The sequence below is a fragment of the Babylonia areolata genome, chromosome 21 (genome assembly GCF_041734735.1).
Source record: "Babylonia areolata isolate BAREFJ2019XMU chromosome 21, ASM4173473v1, whole genome shotgun sequence".
In the NCBI taxonomy this organism is placed as follows: Eukaryota; Metazoa; Mollusca; class Gastropoda; order Neogastropoda; family Buccinidae; genus Babylonia; species Babylonia areolata.
The window spans coordinates 46,659,051-46,676,495 of record NC_134896.1 but is presented as its reverse complement, the minus strand read 5'-3'; the positions used below and the strand labels follow the sequence as shown (position 1 = coordinate 46,676,495).

Genomic DNA, 17,445 nt, shown 5'->3' with positions numbered 1-17,445 from the left:
GGTTATCAGGGAGCTTGTTCCACGTCTTTGGCGATTGAAAAGAAAACGATCTGTGTCCATAGGTCTTACTTCTGACGTGAGGTATCCTGAGAAGTCGAGTATCAGAGGAAGAACGGAGCTGGCGAGACAGGGTGTAGATGTGGATGAGTTCAGAAAGATACTTGGGGCCAGATCCGTTGACTGCAGAAAAGGTCAGAGTGGATAGCTTATAGTCTATTCGATCAGAAACAGGCAACCAGTGGAGAGACTGAAGGAGAGGAGAAACATGGTCAAATTTAGAAGCTCTACAAATGAGTCTGGCAGCGTTATTCTGAATTCGTTGGAGTCTGTCTAACAGATATTTGGGAAGGCCGGCCAAAAGAGAGTTGCAGTAATCAAATCTTGAGAGAACCAGAGAGCATACAAGTGTCTTGGTTGCATCGGTTGAGAGATAGTGGCGGATAGAGCTGATTCTACGCAGTTCCAAATAGGCAACTTTACAGATATTCGAAATGTGCTGTTGGAAGGAAAGAGACTGGTCTAGGATTACACCAAGACTGCGAACAGAGGGAGAAAGTGAAACAGGTGTGCTATTGATCAGAACAGAGTCAGGAAAGGAAGGATGTTGACGAAACTTCTTTGGACAGGTTATCATCAATTCAGTCTTATCATCATTTAATTGCAGCTTGTTGAGAGTCATCCAGTCCTTTAGGCCAGCAATGCACTCCTGTGTTTGAGTCACCAGTGCATCAAATTCAGCTATGGACGCCGACTGATAAAGTTGTGTGTCATCAGCAAAGCTCTCATGCGACATCGCATGATGACTGATGACATCCGACACAGGAGCCGCATACAGCACGAAAAGAACAGGACCTAGGACGGACCCCTGTGGGACACCATATTTCAAGGCAGATACTCTAGAGTATCTACCATTTACACATACTTTCTGTGTACGATCTGACAGGTAAGACGTGATCCATGCTAGTGCAGTGTCACGAATACCAAAGGAAGTTAAGTCTGTTCAAGAGGATAGAGTGGTCGATAGTGTCAAAAGCTGCTGACAAATCTAAGAGAGCGAGAACAGATATCTTATCCTCATCAGATCCCGAAAGCAAATCATTCACTATTTTAAGAAGGGCTGTTTCGCAACTATGACCACGTCTATAAGCTGACTGGTGGGAATTAAGTAAACCATTTTGTTCCAGATGAGCTAAGAGCTGATACAATATGATCTTTTCTAGCAGTTTTGATAAAAATGTCAGATTAGAGACAGGTCGATAATTTTTCAAACAGTTATGATCCAAAGATCTTGCGACAACACTTCATTTCCATTACTTAAATTCTTCTTTGGAAAGTTAGGACAACATGTGGAGTGATGGCCCAGAGGTAACGAGTCCACCTAGGAAGCGTTAGAATCTGAGTGCGCTGGTTCGAATCACAGCTCAGCCGCCGATATTTTCTCTCCCTCCACTTGACCTTGAGTGGTGGTCTGGACGCTAGTCATTCGGATGAGACGATAAACCGAAGTCCCTGTAGTCCCTGGCGCTGTAGTGTAGCGACGCGCTCTCCCTGGGGAGAGCAGCCCGAATTTCACACAGAGAATTCTGTTGTGACAAAAAGAAATACAAATACATGTATGTCTGAACTGGACTGGCCCACTCCTTCCCTTTGAATGACAGGGCAGATTTCAGAATTGAATTAGGTCAATGCAGACTTATCACTACATAAGAAATAATACCTGTGTATAACTATCGCTGTGTTTGTACTGTAGTCTGCTATTATGCTTATTTCTGTGAAGGAAACTCCCCATGGAGCTGTCATTTCCCCAACAGGATCTAAACAGGGAAAGCTCAAGACATTTCTTTTTTTTTCTTTTTACATGGGGCGCTTGGCATGCCTTTGACTAAAGTCGCACCAGTCTTCTTCTACTCCTGCGTTTAATTTGTACACAAGTGGGCTTTTGGATGTATGACAGGTTTCTAACCTGCCATTCAGGTAGCCATTCTCCATTTTCGGGGGTTCATGAGTAATTACGATTCAATCAATACCATTTTACAAGTCTGTTGCAGAGGCCATATCAGGGTTCAAAGCACAAAACAAATACCATCCACAAATCCTCAAGGCCAGAAACAAAATATTTCATCCCCACACATAAAACATTTAGAATTCTATCAAAAGAGATAACTTTACTACTCCATAAAACTCTTAAAAGTTTAAGACACGCCACATTGGCAGGAATGGAGGTGTCAGCCATATCTATCTTCCCCAAATCGAAATTCCTCAAAACGTGACAATCAAATTCAACAACAATTAGATACATTAACCACGCCTTTAAACTCTATAAGACCCGTCACACAGGCAGGATTGAAGGTATGCTACTTCTGTTTCTCTTTTCTTTCCACTTCTTTAAGGTTGATTTTTCACACAAGAACACAAAAAGCAACAGAACATAATTATGAATGTATGCAAACAAAAACATTAAAAAAAAATTATACACCACTCATCCATTAGCATACATCGAAATCGCAGTGGATTCGCAAGAACACCTCCTTCAGTATCAGTTTCAGTACCTCAAGGAGGAGGCGTCACTGCGTTCGGACAAATCCATATACACTACACCACATCTACCAAGCAAATGCCTGACCAGCAGCGTAACCCAACGCGCTTTGAATGTTAGCCCAAGGCAACATAACAGGGGCAGAGGGTGGTACCTGAGGAAGCATTGTCGTGTCGGACAGACCCAGTGGGTGGTGCCATGTCAGAAACGGCAGCTCCACAGCAGGTGGTGCCAGCATGCAGTGCACACCCATCTGAAGTGACGTCGTCTGACTGGACCTGCACATGAGGTAAGTCATCAGCACACGGGGTGGATTTACCCTGCGTGACAGGATGGTGGAGCCATCAGCAGGACCTTCACACACACACGTCCGCGCACGCGAGGGAAACAATAGCGCAACTTTTCTGTGAGGTCACGTGATCAGTCCTGTCGTGAACATGTCAGTGTTTCCTCACGTGCTGGATTTTGTTGCCGTTGCTCGTTGGAGACATTGTTCACAGTGAGACAGTGTGTGTGTTTGGACATAGCAGCCACGTTGCATCGCCACCGACTCTCTCTCTCTCTCTCTTTGTCTCCGCTGTCAATTACACCCATGTATGCATGTAGGTATGTGAACACACACACACACACACACACACGTATGCGTACGTGTGTGTGTGTGTGTGTGTGATTATACTTTTCTTTTTTTTTTTTTTTTTTTTACTATAGAACTTACGATTATATAGCATGTTGTTTCTGTTGGGTTTTTTTCCTTCTTTTTTTTTTTTTAATTCTTTCTTTCTTCCTTTCATTCTTTTTTTTGTTTTGTTTGTTTTTGTATTTGTAAAAAGTTGTTTGATTTCTCATATTTGCAAATGTCTTTTCTTGTCGCAGCAGAGTGTATATATATATATATATATGTGTGTGTGTGTGTGTGTGTGTGTGTGTGTGTATCCGCGCAGTAGGCTTCTCCTCCCCTCTCCCGAAAGCAAACAAATAACCATAAAAAATCAAACAAATAAAAACGTTTCATATCCCAGAGACAACTAAATACCATTGTCTCCAAACCCTCCGAAAAGATTACCAGTCCTTCCTCATGCAGTAACGTTAATGTGTGTGTGTGTGTGTGTGTGTGTGTGTGTGTGTGTGTGTGTGTGCGCGCGCGTCGCGGTTTAGCATTTGTATGGTTTGACAGCCCTGATATGGCCCTGAGCGATCGGCGGGACTAAAACAGCAACAACAGCAAGAACAAGTATGTGTGCGTGCATATGTGTCCTGATTCCATGCATGCTACTTCTGTTTTATTTTCCTTGATATACTGTTATCACTTATGTGAGGTTATCTGTGCACTGGCTGTATTTGCTTTCTTATATTTCTCTCTCTCTGTGTCTGTCTGTCTCTCTCCATGTGATTCTATCTGTCTGGGCCTGATGGTCTTACTGCTGAAATGGTAAAAACTGGTCATAGAATTACAAGACCATTTCTAACTGAATCATGTTATGATCTATTTGTTAAAAGATCGTATCCAAAGGAATGGACCAAAGCTATTATCATTCCCATTTTTAAGGCCGATATCGAAAATGTTGATAACTGCGGAGGTGTATATCTGTTAAGTATTATTTCTAAGTACTATACAACAGTGTTGAATAATCAATCATATAAATGGGTCAGAAGATAACGAGATGATTACGAAATGTTGAGCTGGTGTCCGAATAAACAACTAAACTGTTGATCAGGTCTTTAACCTGTATGCTTAAAAAAACAAAAACAAAACAAAACAAAAACAACAACAACAACAACAACAACAAACCACACAAAAAACCGTGTAAAAACAGGAAATTATTCGTTGCTTTGGTTGGTTTTGGAAATGCCTTCAGTTCTGTTCGACATGGTGAGTTGTTACAATGTTTCAGAAACCAGGGTATCCGGCAAGTGTTTTGTTTTTTTAAGTCTCTGTATGATATCAGTGTTTGCAAGTGTCAGGGTTAGCAGGCACTGTTCTGAGTTTTTTAAAATTTCCATCAGATTACTGAACATATGTATGTCAGGTAGACATGCGGTTCAACTGTTACCTGGTATCAAGGAACTATTCACACTGCTTTTTTCTGACGATATTAATTATCAACAACTCCCATAGGATAGAATATCATTGAATCATGCTTTAAGTTGAAGTTGAAAATTAATGTTCAGAAAACAAGAATAATGGTGTTTAGAAAATGTAGATTTTAGGTAGGTGTGAAGTGGTTTATTTCATTTTATATTATTTTTTAAAACTAGGAAACAGAGATAGTAAATGAATATTGTTATTTGGAGTATACATTTTGCATAAAAGATTAGCGCCCAAAGGGGGATATAACACCTTGTTGTGATTGGTAAAAGGGCAACGTGTAAGAAATGTCACATGCGGTATTCACACAAAAAAAGAAAGAAAGAAAATTGATTTTAAGTACAGCCCGTTCTGTTGTATGCATCTAACGTTTGGGGCATGAATAGACTAGCGAACACAGAAAAGGTTCATTAATTAGGATGTAAGCGATTCGTGTGAGTATCAGTGAAAACACCAAACAAAATGGTTAATGTTGATCTTGATAGATACCCGCTATTTGTAAACTCATGTTTAAATGTTATAATCACTGGTTTAGACTGCCCACAGATGAATCAAAAGAAACTGCCACGCGTAGCTGACAAGATGCTGATTAAATTACATATGAATGGAAACATTGTTGGGCTTCACTACTTAAAGATATTGTATGCACAACAGACTTTGATTTTGTGTGGTGACAACGATGTGTTTGTGAAGTAAAACGATTTCTGCTTATTTTCAAGGAAAGACTTATAGACATATTCATTCAAGAATGGTCAAGTAGGCCTACTTTTAGAGGCGGAGACGGGTAATCCTGCTACAAATCATTTAAAGTTGTATCTAAAGTTGTATTTGGAAAAGAAAATAAATCTTTTTACTCTATCATGTCGTATCTTCTTGGTACTGCAAGAAAGACCCCTCTCTTCCTTCTGCCTACACTTTATCTGAACTTCCTAATGTCTTCTCCTCGTTCTTTTTCGACAAAGACCAAAATATTCGTACCATCTTAGACCTTTCCAACCTGCTCATCCTGATCCTCAATTCAACGGCACTCCTTCCCATTCCTTTTATCCATTGGCTGAAACAGAAGTCCATGAAATCCTGAAAGAAATGACAATAAAATCTAGCTCAATCCTATACCAGCCTCTGTCTTTTCCCAGTGTGTCTCACAGCTTCTCCCCACAATCACCAATATTGTCAACTCATTCCTTCTCACTGGAACGTTTTCACCCACTTTCAAAACTGCAATCGTCCGGTCTCTTCTGAAGAAACCCAGCCTTGACGCAAACATTTTGAAAAACTATCGACCAGTTTCTAATCTTCCATTACTGTCCAAACTCCATGAAAAAGCTGTCCCGAAACAGCTTAACAACCACCTTTGTTTCAACAATCTCATCGTGCTGACCACAGCACCGAAACCACTCTCCTCCACATCCTGAATAATCTACTGCTTGCGTCTGACTCAGGACAAATTTCCCTTCTCACTCTTCTCGACTTGTCATCCGTCTTTGACACGATAGACCATTCAATCCTTCTTTCCCTCATTTTACATTTGGTATCAACGGTACTGTTCTAAACTGGTCCAAATCTTATCTCACTGATAGATTCCAGTCTGTCATTGTTGATAATTTCCAGTTTGAACCCGTTAAAATCGAACATGGATTCCCACAGGGATCTGTTTTAGGCCCAATGCTCTTCACACTGTACATTGCTCCTCTCGCTGAAATTATCAACCGCCATAATGTCAGTCATCATTCTCATGCTGATGACACTCAACTCCAGAAGAGTGATACCCCTGAAAAATTGCCGTCGCTCTTGCAAGAAACATCCAACTACTTCCTGGACATTCAAAACTGGATGACTTTAAATAAGTTACAATTGAACGCAGACAAAACTGAAGCAATGATCATAGGAACTAAACAAAAACTCTCTTCCATCACAACTGACACAATCAAACTTGGCAGTACATCCATCCCTCCTTTCAGTTCAGTCAGGAACCTCGGCGTTGTCCTTGACAACACACTGTCCATGCAGAAATTTATCAGTCAGACATGTCAGTCCTGCTGCTGTCAATTGCGGCGCATCAGTTCCATTCGGAAATATCTGTCCACTGCCGCAACATCTAGACTTGTTGTTTCTCTCATTCTCTCTCGCCTTGACTACTGTAACTCTCTATTGTATGGTTTGCCTGCTTCATCCATTCAGTCCCTTCAGCTCATACAAAACTCTGCTGCCCGACTCGTCCTCATAAAGAAAAGATCTGAGCACATCACTCCTCTTTTGCAACATCTCCACTGGCTCCCTGTCTCACACAGAATAAAGTACAAGATCAGCACTCTATGTTATAAATGTATGCACAAATCTACCCCTTCCTATCTCTGTGGCTGCCTTCACCTCTACACTCCATCTCGCTTTCCACGATCGGCTTCGGATCCACTTTGTTTACGCATACCCAGATACAAACACTCGACTGTTGGCCGCTGTTCTTTTTCTGTCTCTGGACCTTGCAGTTGGAACGAACTTCCTCTTTCGCTTCGTCAGGTCTCCACACTCAGCTCTTTCAAGTCTGACCTTAAAACCCACCTCTTCCCAAAATAGCCTCCGTTCCCTGCCTCTTCCTTGTCTTCAGTTTCTCCAGTTTTAGAGTAATGCATGCGTGTGAATGACTGGCGCGAAAGCGCTTTGATATGTCTCTGCACAAGATTCAGCGTTATATAAATACCATTATTATTATTATCTCAAATGCTAATGACTATCGTTTTTCAGGGTTGCGTTGTCTCAGGTCAGATTTAATGTCCTTCCCTGATGAACAATGGTAATAGATACAATGAAAATGATGTTTTAAAACATTGCCCGTTTTGCAAAGGTAAACTGGAAAATAATTACAGTTTATGGTTTGGTCAATGTTAAGGCATTGTCAAGTATCGAAATTTATTAACCATGCGATAAAAAGAAGAAACAATCTGCTTAGATGTAAAAAGTAAAAGAAGGCCATGCACAGTCTGATATTGTGTGATACTGTATAAGTATTATAACGCCCCCTCCCACGCCTACCTCACAGTCCCTTAGTTTTGAATAGTGGTCCACGGCCAAAGTTCTATAAAACATGTTGGTTCGTTCGCTCGCTCGCTCTCTCGTTACGTGTGTGTGAGTGTCATTTATTCGTGTCCCCTCCCATCACCAATTTTCTCTGTCCCTGCTCTTCGCCCCTTTTTCTCTTCCCTCTACATGGTAGTTCACTAAGGACACAGTTAAAGGGTACAAAGTTATTCCATTTACTCTGGACATAGTTAAAGGGGACAGAAAAATTCCCTTCACTCAGGACACAGTTAAAAGGGACATAGAAATTCCCTTCACTTAGGACACAGTTAAAGGGGACATAGAAATTCCCTTCACATAGGACACAGTTAAAGGGGACATAGAAATTCCCTTCACATAGGACACAGTTAAAGGGGACAGAGAAATTCCCTTCATTCAGGACACAATTAAAGGGGACAGAGAAATTCCCTTCACTAAGGACACAGTTAAAAGGGGCATATAAATTCCTGTCACTCTGGACATAGTTAAAAGTCAGAGAATTTCCCTTCACCTTGGACACAGTTAAAATTCATAGAGAATTTCCCTTCACCTTGGACACAGTTAAAATTCATAGAGAATTTCCCTTCACCTTGGACACAGTTAAAAGTCATAGAGAATTTCCCTTCACCTTGGACACAGTTAAAATTCATAGAGAATTTCCCTTCACCTTGGACACAGTTAAAATTCATAGAGAATTTCCCTTCACCTTGGACACAGTTAAAAGTCATAGAGAAATTCCCTTCACCGTAGACACAGTTACAGAGGACAGAGAAATTCCCTTCACAAAGGACACTGTTTAAGGGGGCAGAGAAATTCCCCTCACTTAGGACACAGTTAAAGGGGACAGGGTAATTCCCTTCACTTTGGACGAAGTTAAATGGGGACTTAGATATTCTCTTCACTTAGGACACAGTCAAAGGGGACAGAGAAATTCCCTTCACTTAGGACACAGTTAAAGGAGACAGAGGAATTCCTTTCACACAAGACACAGTTAAAGGAGACAGAGAAATTCCCTTCACTTAGGACACAGTCAAAGGCGACAGAGAAATCCCCTTCACTTAGGACACAGTTAAAGGAGACAGAGGAATTCCTTTCACACAGGACACAGTTAAAAGGGACATAGAAATTCCCTTCACCTTGGACACAGTTAAAAGTCACAGAGAAATTCCCTTGACTCAGGACACAGTTAAAGGGGACATAGAAATTCCCTTCACCTTGGACACAGTTAAAAGTCATAGAGAAATTTCCTTCACCTAGGAAACTGTTACAGAGTACAGAGAAATTCCCTTCACTTAGGACACAGTTAAATTGTACAGAGAAATTCCCTTCTCACAGGACACAATTAAAGGGGACAGAGTAATTCCTTTCACTAAAGACACAGTTAAAGGGGACAGACAAATTCGCCGTCACTTTGGACACAGTTAAAGGGGACAGAGTAATTCCCGTCACTTTGGACACAGTTAAAAGTCACAGAGAAATTCCCTTCACCTTGGAAACAGTTAAAAGTCACAGAGAAATTCCCTTCACTCAGGATACAGTTAAAGGGGACAAAGAAATTCCCTTCACCTAGGACACAGTCCAAGGTTACAGAGAAATTCCCCTCACTCAGGATACAGTTAAAGGGGACAGAGAAATTCCCTTCACCTAGGACACAGTTAAAAGGGACAGAGAAATTCCCTTCACCTAGGACACAGTTAAAAGGGACAGAGAAATTCCCTTCACATAGGACACAGTTAAAGGGGACAGAGAAATTCCCTTCACATAGGACACAGTTAAAAGGGACAGAGAAACTCCTTCACATAGGACACAGTTAAAGGGGACAGAGAAACTCCTTCACATAGGACACAGTTAAAGGGGACAGAGAAATTCCCTTCACTTTGGACACAGTTCAAAGGGACAGAGAAATTCCCCTCGCTCAGGACACAGTTAAAGGGGACCAGAGAAATTTCCTTCACCTAGGACACAGTTAAATGGGACAGAGAAAGAAACCAAGAATGGTCCAAAGACAGAAAGTGAAGCCCATCACTCAGCTAACACAATACCTTCACATTCCAAACGTAATCATTCTCAGGCAGGCACACAGCAACCAAAAGATTAACTCTAAACATCATATAGAAAATATGTCATCAATGGTTTTCGTCAAGCAGACAGTTAAACATATGGATATATATGATAGATAGATAGGAAATATTGATAATAGAGATATACATAGATAGAAAGATAAACTGATTTTTCGCTGATTATCAAGGTTAATTAAGTTTCGAAACAGAAGACTGAAGTTTGGTTTCCAATACTTAACATTACCCAATGGAAAATCGAAAGCTTGCAACAATTCAACTTTCTTGGCGCAATTAGTAGGTCCAGTAGCTCCTAGTTTGCATCCCACTCCAGTCCTCTTCCTCCCAGTTGCAACAACACTTGTAACCTGAGCATTCAATGATGATCTTCAGTCTGTTGATGTCGATTCAACTATATCTGTCGGGGCAGAAAGCCGCCAGCGAGAGGGTCGCTGCCTTCTACCGTGAAAATGGAAGTCCCCGTGTAATAAGCATTCCCAGACACCTCCGCTCTCACTCCGATGACGTCATTTCCGTCCATCCCCGCCCCCGCTATCTTCACTTCTTGGACAGCACACCCTGTGAAAAGGGACCCCGTGACGCCAGAGCGGAAGTGACGTTTCTGTCCAAGGGAAAGCACTCCTCGCGTGTACTGCAGCGCCACTCTCGCCGTGGTGCCGGACCCGCAGGGTGATCGGTCCACCTGTGTGTGACAATGTTGACAATACCAACATTGTATCATTTACGTCGACTATCCTTCATGAAAAATGAACGATGTATTAAAGAGTGTTAAAACCATTACAGAGCATCCCAGAACACACACACACATGCACGCACGCACGCACACTCTCTCTCTCGCACACACACAAACGCACGCACACATACACACACGTGACAAACTGCCTCCTTTCAATAACCTGTTCCATCGCGTTATTTCCATCCATCTCAGTCCACTTTCCTCACCCCCTCACTCTCGTTCCCACTGTCCCTACCCCTCCCACACCTCCCACACCACCTTTCACACACAACACTAACCTGCTTGTCAGCAAAGACACAGACACTGGAGGTGCTGGAGGTCGAAGGGTCACTGCCGGACGCGCAAGTCACGTGGTCACCGCCGTCCGTGACGATCGTGCCGAACAGAAAGGCCAGGTCCGGATGGTCCGGATGATGAATCTTTACTTTGGCTTGTACCGCCTCTGTCAGCATTCAAGGTAAAGTTAAACTTAGGGCATGTGTGGGGAGAGAGAGCGCACTTTGTTAACAATAAAAAGCCATGTGTCAAATCAAAGCTACTCCTGGTACGTGTTTTCTTTCTTTATTTCTCCTTCCATAACTTATTTCCACTGTATTTATATACCTGATGAAGCTTTGTATGTGACTGGATACGTACGATACCATTTTCTAAAGAGGAGAACCCTTTTTGTGCATTGGGAAAATAAACATGACTAATTTTATATCATTACAAACATTGACAACCACTTCTTCTTTGTTTCTTGTTCGTTCTTTTGATCCACATTTGTGATTTTAGACGAAAATCCATCATCTCCCCCAATCCACCCATGCCTTAAATCATCACTACTTTCCCTGTCCCTCTCTCCCCAATGAGCATTTAAAAAAAAGAAAAAAAGGGGAAAAGGGAAAAAAAGATAAACGAAAAAGAATCCCAAAAACAAACAAACAAACAAAAAACCAACAAAAACCAGTCAACCAGTAGGATGTTGATTAGCATATAACACATTTCTAATGGAAGCAGATGGAACTGCAGATTTTATAAATGACATGGACAAATATGGTTTTAACTGTTCACATTTAGGAATGATATGCACATTGTGTGTGTGTGTGTGTGTGTGTGTGTGTGTGTGTGTGTGTGTGTGTGTGTGTGTGTGTGTGTCCAGCTGCAGAAGCTGACTCACTGGTGACGGCAAAAGCCTGGTCAGCCAGAACAGACCACTGACACGCGGCAAGGTCCAGACCCAGGCGGGAGGCGGGCAGCACGGCGTAGAACGCTCCTCCGTAAGTGATGTCCACCCGAACCTCGCCCACCCCGGGTACCTCCACCTCCACATCTGTTGGAGGTGACGGTGATGATGAGGGTGGTGATGATGATGATGTGTTGGTGATGTGATTATAGTGATGTGATGATCGTGATGAGGTGATGATGATAGTGATGATGATGACGATGTAGTGATGAGAATCGTTCATTCTTTAATGTAGCGTCTTTTCACTATCAGTGATATTAGACGATTTAAAAAACAACAACAAAAAAACCGGCGGAGGGAGGAGGGGGCGGGGAGGGGGGCGTGGGACGGGAGAGGGATGAATAAAACAGAAAAGGTAGAAAACTACCAAAATTGCATAACTAACATGCAATTACAATTAACAACAACAATTCAATAATGATAACAATAATCAGAAATCTGAAGTACAGTAAAGGAATGTAGAAATAGGGCTATGAACTAATGCCTGTGAAAGTTCGACAATAAGAACATCAGAAATAATTTTCCAAAAATCATCTGCAGAATAGTTATTCTCTTTGAAATATTTGGGCAAGAAGGTAAGTGATGAGAATGTAGTGATGATGATGATTACTTTTTCATACACAGGCCCACCTGTGTTAGGCTGTCAAGGCCCTGATCAGAGTGTTGGGTTTATGCACAGGTTAAGCATCTGTTCACTTTTTTAAGCAGATGTAATGTAGCGTATATGGATCAGTCTGCGTGTTTTCTTGCCTCATTGGATGTGAAACTCAAACTGCTCATTTTGCTGTCATCGATGTTATCAACAGCATCATCATCATCACCACCATTTACATCATCAACAAAGTGAACCATTCAAGTCGTTGGTGACAGCTGAATGTATCACACACTTCTAAACAAAAGACATTGCGTATGATGATATATCATCATTGATCAGCATAATGACACACGCGCACACACACACACACACACACACACACACACACTGTAGAGTAGACCAAAAAAAACAGTATCTCAGACAAGAGTATGGTTTCAGGAGACAATCATTCTAGTCATGGGTTCTTTCATGTATGCTTAATAGCTGCTGCACACCTGCCCTCCATTTATCGTATGATCCGAAAGACTAACACCCAGGCCACCAGCCAAGAGCTAGTGTAGAGGACAGTAAAAATCCTGCTCCATGCGGGAGTCGAACACATGAACATTTGCCTGTTAATCGGGTGCAGTAGCACTTCTTCATTCACAAGGAATCCAATACTTTGCCAGTGCAGTTCACCTGCGGCGAACACATAGGAAGGCACGCTGGTAAATCGGACGTCAGAGGTGACGTTGTCCTTGCAGGTGACGTAGGCAGGAACGGGTCCGCAGGGACACTGTATCACGACACGCGTTTCTGGACTCACTGCAGCGACCAGGCCTCGGTCAACAGCATATCTGTTTACACACACACACACACACACACACACACATATATATATATATATATATTCGTCATATGATTCATGTTTTGACCATCCATTGTACAAAGATAAACTTTTGTTGGATTCCTTCTCACGAACTCAGGAAGGGATTGTGGGAAATGTGCAGGTGGATCGTTGTGTGAAAAAAGGTGCAATGAACATACACAATGCCATAGAAATTCGTATTCCACATTCATTACAAGAAAGTTATTCTCTACTGGAGAAAACTTGCTGGAACCATGTCGATAAACTATAACAGGAGTCTGACCCTGACAGAGAAAATACTGACAATAGCTCGTGCAAAATTGATCGCATGTTTTCTTTTAAAACAATAGGACATCACATAGCAGAAGGCTCACCGGTCTAATATACAGACTACAACTGGACGCCATAAAAACAATATATACTTCTAATGTGACTTGCATTTGTGGCAATGAAATTACCCCCCATGAATATCATCCATAAATGTGAACAGTTAAAACCATATTTGCTAATGTCATCTACAAAAATCTGCAGTTCCATCTGCTTCCATTAGAAATGTCATATGATAATCAAGATGTGTTTGAAATAGTTCAGAGTTTAATTTGGAGCCCAAGTGGTTCTTTGTTGTAATTCTACTGGTTGACTGTTAGTTTATTTTATTTCGTTTATATTCTTTTTTTCTTCTTAAAAAAAAATTAAAAAAGCAAATTGAGGAGAGAGGAACAGGGAAAGTAGTGATGATTTTTAAGGCACGTGTGGGGTGGGGGAGATGATGGATTTTCGTCTAAAATCACAAATGTGGATAGACGTTAAGCGAAAGAATGAACGAACACACACATTCACACACCACACACCACACCACACCACACCACACCACACACACACACACACACACACACACACACACAATGTGCACTGCAGTCATGAATCGGTACTCTGCAGCTATCAGAGCTTTGTAAATGTTGCTCAGTACTTTGCTGTTGTCTGTGAAGGCTCATGATAATGGCACGGTGCTGGGTATCCATGGGTGAAAACTGTTCTGTTAAGAAACAGCTTTTCGGTTATGGATCAGAACTTTGTTGTTATGGTTTAAGGCACTTGAAGGCTATGATACAGCGCTATAATCATATCAATAGATCTACATTTGTAGTTTGGAGTCAGTGCTTGGTCAAATCCCTTTCAATATCACATTGTCACGTTGTGAATATCAAAGTGTGAAACATGTTCACATATCAATGTTGTGAGCAGCAGATTCTTATCAAGCCAATAATGATAATAATAATAATAATAAAGGTTTTCGAGCTAAAAAACAAACTACCAGAAAATATTCGATCATAAACACTTGACCATGCACAGTTTTTGTTACGATTATTGAACAATTTGTTTTCAATATATCGTTCAAAGTGAAGAGTGATTTTTTAACAGTTGATGGGTATAAACAAACAACTTGTGGTATGTTTATTCTGTTCTTGCCAGCATCAATAGTTGCAAAAACCCATCACACAAAGGTTCTAAGTATACAATAATTTGGAGCAAACTGACAGAAGTGGACTCTAAAAATGGTATTAGCCAACCTCATCATTGGCAGTTTTGATTTTATATGCAAATAAAAGAAAAACCGGAAATCTCGACAATCTAGCGCCCAGACTACCAAGCAAGAATCATTTCGAGTGGATCTGTAAAAAGTTCAGTTTGTACAGGAATCGAATCCGATCACTTTATATATTTAACCCCACCAAAATTGTCCTCTGGAACAGACAGAAGTGCGAGTTGTGGCCAGTGATCTTAGAGATATGTCAGCCAACATCCACAGACTGGAGACAATCAACAAGTCATGATATCGTGACATTGATATTGAAGCATTAAAACACGTTTGCAAAAAAACCAGGTGGACGGAAGAAGACTGAATATAAAACAAAAAAAACAAACATACAACAAAAAACAAGCAGTTCCAACATATCTCCCTGACCAGGAATGGCAAGAAGAGAAGAAAGCAGGGAGATGGCAGATCAGCGCAGTGGTTTTATTTTCAAGGACATTATAGATAATTTTGTCCAGGAGGCTATGACAAATCTCTCTGCAAAACTACTTCACAGGAGAGAGAGAGAGAGAGAGAGAGAGAGAGAGAGAGAGAGAGAGAAATCAGACTTCAAATTACTGCAGAGATTCTTACATTTTGGTGAGCAGTGTGGTCACAGGAAACTGGACAGCAGATGACATAAAAGTGGCTTCAAATTGAACAAAGGACGAAGAAGAGAGGAAGGAAACAAGTGGTGATCTGCAAACACCTATGGTCTAGGGTCCAGGGTCCTGAAAGCCTCACTAAACCAAATTTCCCTTCTGGGGGTGGCTTCATGCCTTATCGAGATGTCACGTAAAAAAAGACTGTAATTTCTCTTTCCACAAATAACGCAGAAAAGAATGCTAAACAATTCATTTCAAATGGTAGAAGGTGCTTCTGATGTATGTCCACATTAGTAGTTCGGGTCAGATAACATCTCTGTTTCAGGGTCCGGTGGAGACACATAAAGCTACATAACGACAAAACTATAGTACTATGCTAACTCAAGTGTCTCACCTCCCAAGAGCGATTACCCCATGGCCGCACATGGTGCTGTAGCCTTCGTTGTGGATAAAGATGGCGGCGAGGTCAGCTTCCGGTAGATCAGTCGGTACCAGCACAGCCCCGAACATCTCGTAATGTCCTCGAGGCTCGAACATTACCAGCTGCCGGTAGGCGTCTGCATGTGCGCGCAGCCACGCGCGTTTCTCCAAGATGGTGGCCCCTTCCGGTTGCGGGAACCCGGACTCTACAATGCGGAGGGGCCCTCCTCCCGTGTGCATCTCTGTGGTGGTGATCCGTAGACCGGGAGGAAAAGAGGGGGGAGGTGAGGTGGAGGGGGTCTCTGCCATCCTGTGGTCTCTGGGTCTGACAGAGAATCGACACATAGCCACTAACTGAACCACTGTTGGCTGCAGGTATATCAAGTTTAAATACCCACACGGGCGCGCGCGCACACACACACACACACTTTTGTAGGTACGCATTTGAATGGGCTTTTTCCCTTTAAACGAAACGGATTATTCACAATATACGTTTTCGTTTTTTCCCCGAACATCAAGACGGTAGAGACGCCATAGCCAATGGGTTTGATGTAGGACTTTTGATCCAGTGGTGAGAGTGGGAAAAAACAACAACAACAACAACAAGAAAACAAAAAAACCCACACACAACAACAAAGCAGACTGACAGACAGAGACACCTCAGAAGTTTAACATCAGCCTACCCGCAGCCTTTATGTCAAAGGGGCTACAATTTTCAGTTGCAGCGTCAAAGGTATTGAACGGGGAATAAAAACCGAAATAAGTGGTCAAGAAGGAAAAAAAAACATGCCAATAAAACAATTCACAAACCATTTTGTTAATCGTACATAGGTGCACGCGTCAATTCATTAATAACAATCACGTTAACTAACGTCAGCTGCACCCTACAACCTCCATCATCGAAATGTACTTCAGAGAGATTCAAGATTCAAATGGTTTAATGACTTAAGCAACATGCTCATATCACCGTGGAAAACACGCTCCCCCCCTCTCCCACCCATTCGAACGTTCCCTCCCTCCTACACTTTTCACAACATTCTATTGCTTTTCATAAGGAAGACAAAACAATATCTAACGGTATGTATACGCACAATCATCGTAGACTACTGCTGAGGTTGATATCTAAGTAACCCGAGGCCATCGACCCGATTACGTAGTCACAGAGAGGGAGAGAGAGAGAGAGAGAGAGAGAGAGAGAGAGAGAGAGAATATTCAAATAACATTTGTCAATTTAACTATCTTCACAATCGATTAACATACATTTCCACCAACGAATCAATTAAACAGTGGCAACATAAATCGAATGGCATTTTGCATGCTAAGAATTGGTTTTCGAAATGAAGCTTTGTATGTGAGATCATTTACGCTGAGTCCCTTCGCAGTCTTAAGCTATGGTAAATAAATTTTGCTAAGCTGTTCGAATGTTGCACATCACACAAAAACGCCATGGGATGTATTTTAAGTTTCTTCACGTTTTCTTTTGTAAAATATTTCTGTCTTAAATCATCGGTTGCTGTGCACATCGACAGAAAATGCGTTTCATCTTCCAATCGGCATTTACACAAAGGACACGATAAATCTACCCCATAGTCAGAAGAAAAGCGTAATTTATGTGTTTTTATGTCAGATATGCCAAGCCTGAATCGAATGAATGTGTCTCGAAGTTTAATATTTTTGATACTTTCGA

General features: G+C 41.7%; 1 protein-coding gene across 1 annotated transcript; it reads right to left on the bottom strand.

The window, feature by feature from the left end:
* Positions 1-10,145: 10,145 nt before the first annotated feature.
* On the bottom strand, positions 10,146-16,057 carry LOC143296630 (trans-L-3-hydroxyproline dehydratase-like). The gene is made up of 5 exons (XM_076608661.1): positions 15,733-16,057; positions 12,989-13,146; positions 11,650-11,802; positions 10,769-10,932; positions 10,146-10,436 (listed from the first exon to the last, which is right to left on the bottom strand). The coding sequence occupies exons 1-5, from the start codon at positions 15,996-15,998 to the stop codon at positions 10,146-10,148; spliced, it is 1,032 nt and encodes a 343-aa protein (XP_076464776.1). The 5' UTR covers positions 15,999-16,057.
* Positions 16,058-17,445: the final 1,388 nt, after the last annotated feature.

What these genes read in the sequence shown, in the direction of transcription:
- LOC143296630 (XM_076608661.1), bottom strand. Translation starts at nt 15,998, where the DNA reads ATGCACACGGGAGGAGGGCCCCTCCGCATTGTAGAGTCCGGGTTCCCG. An exon ending in GGGGTAATCGCTCTTGGGAG is followed by an intron (nt 13,147 to 15,732) that starts GTGAGACACTTG and finishes GTGTGTAAACAG; the next exon opens with ATATGCTGTTGACCGAGGCC. An exon ending in CCAGGCTTTTGCCGTCACCA is followed by an intron (nt 10,933 to 11,649) that starts GTGAGTCAGCTT and finishes GAATGCTGACAG; the next exon opens with AGGCGGTACAAGCCAAAGTA.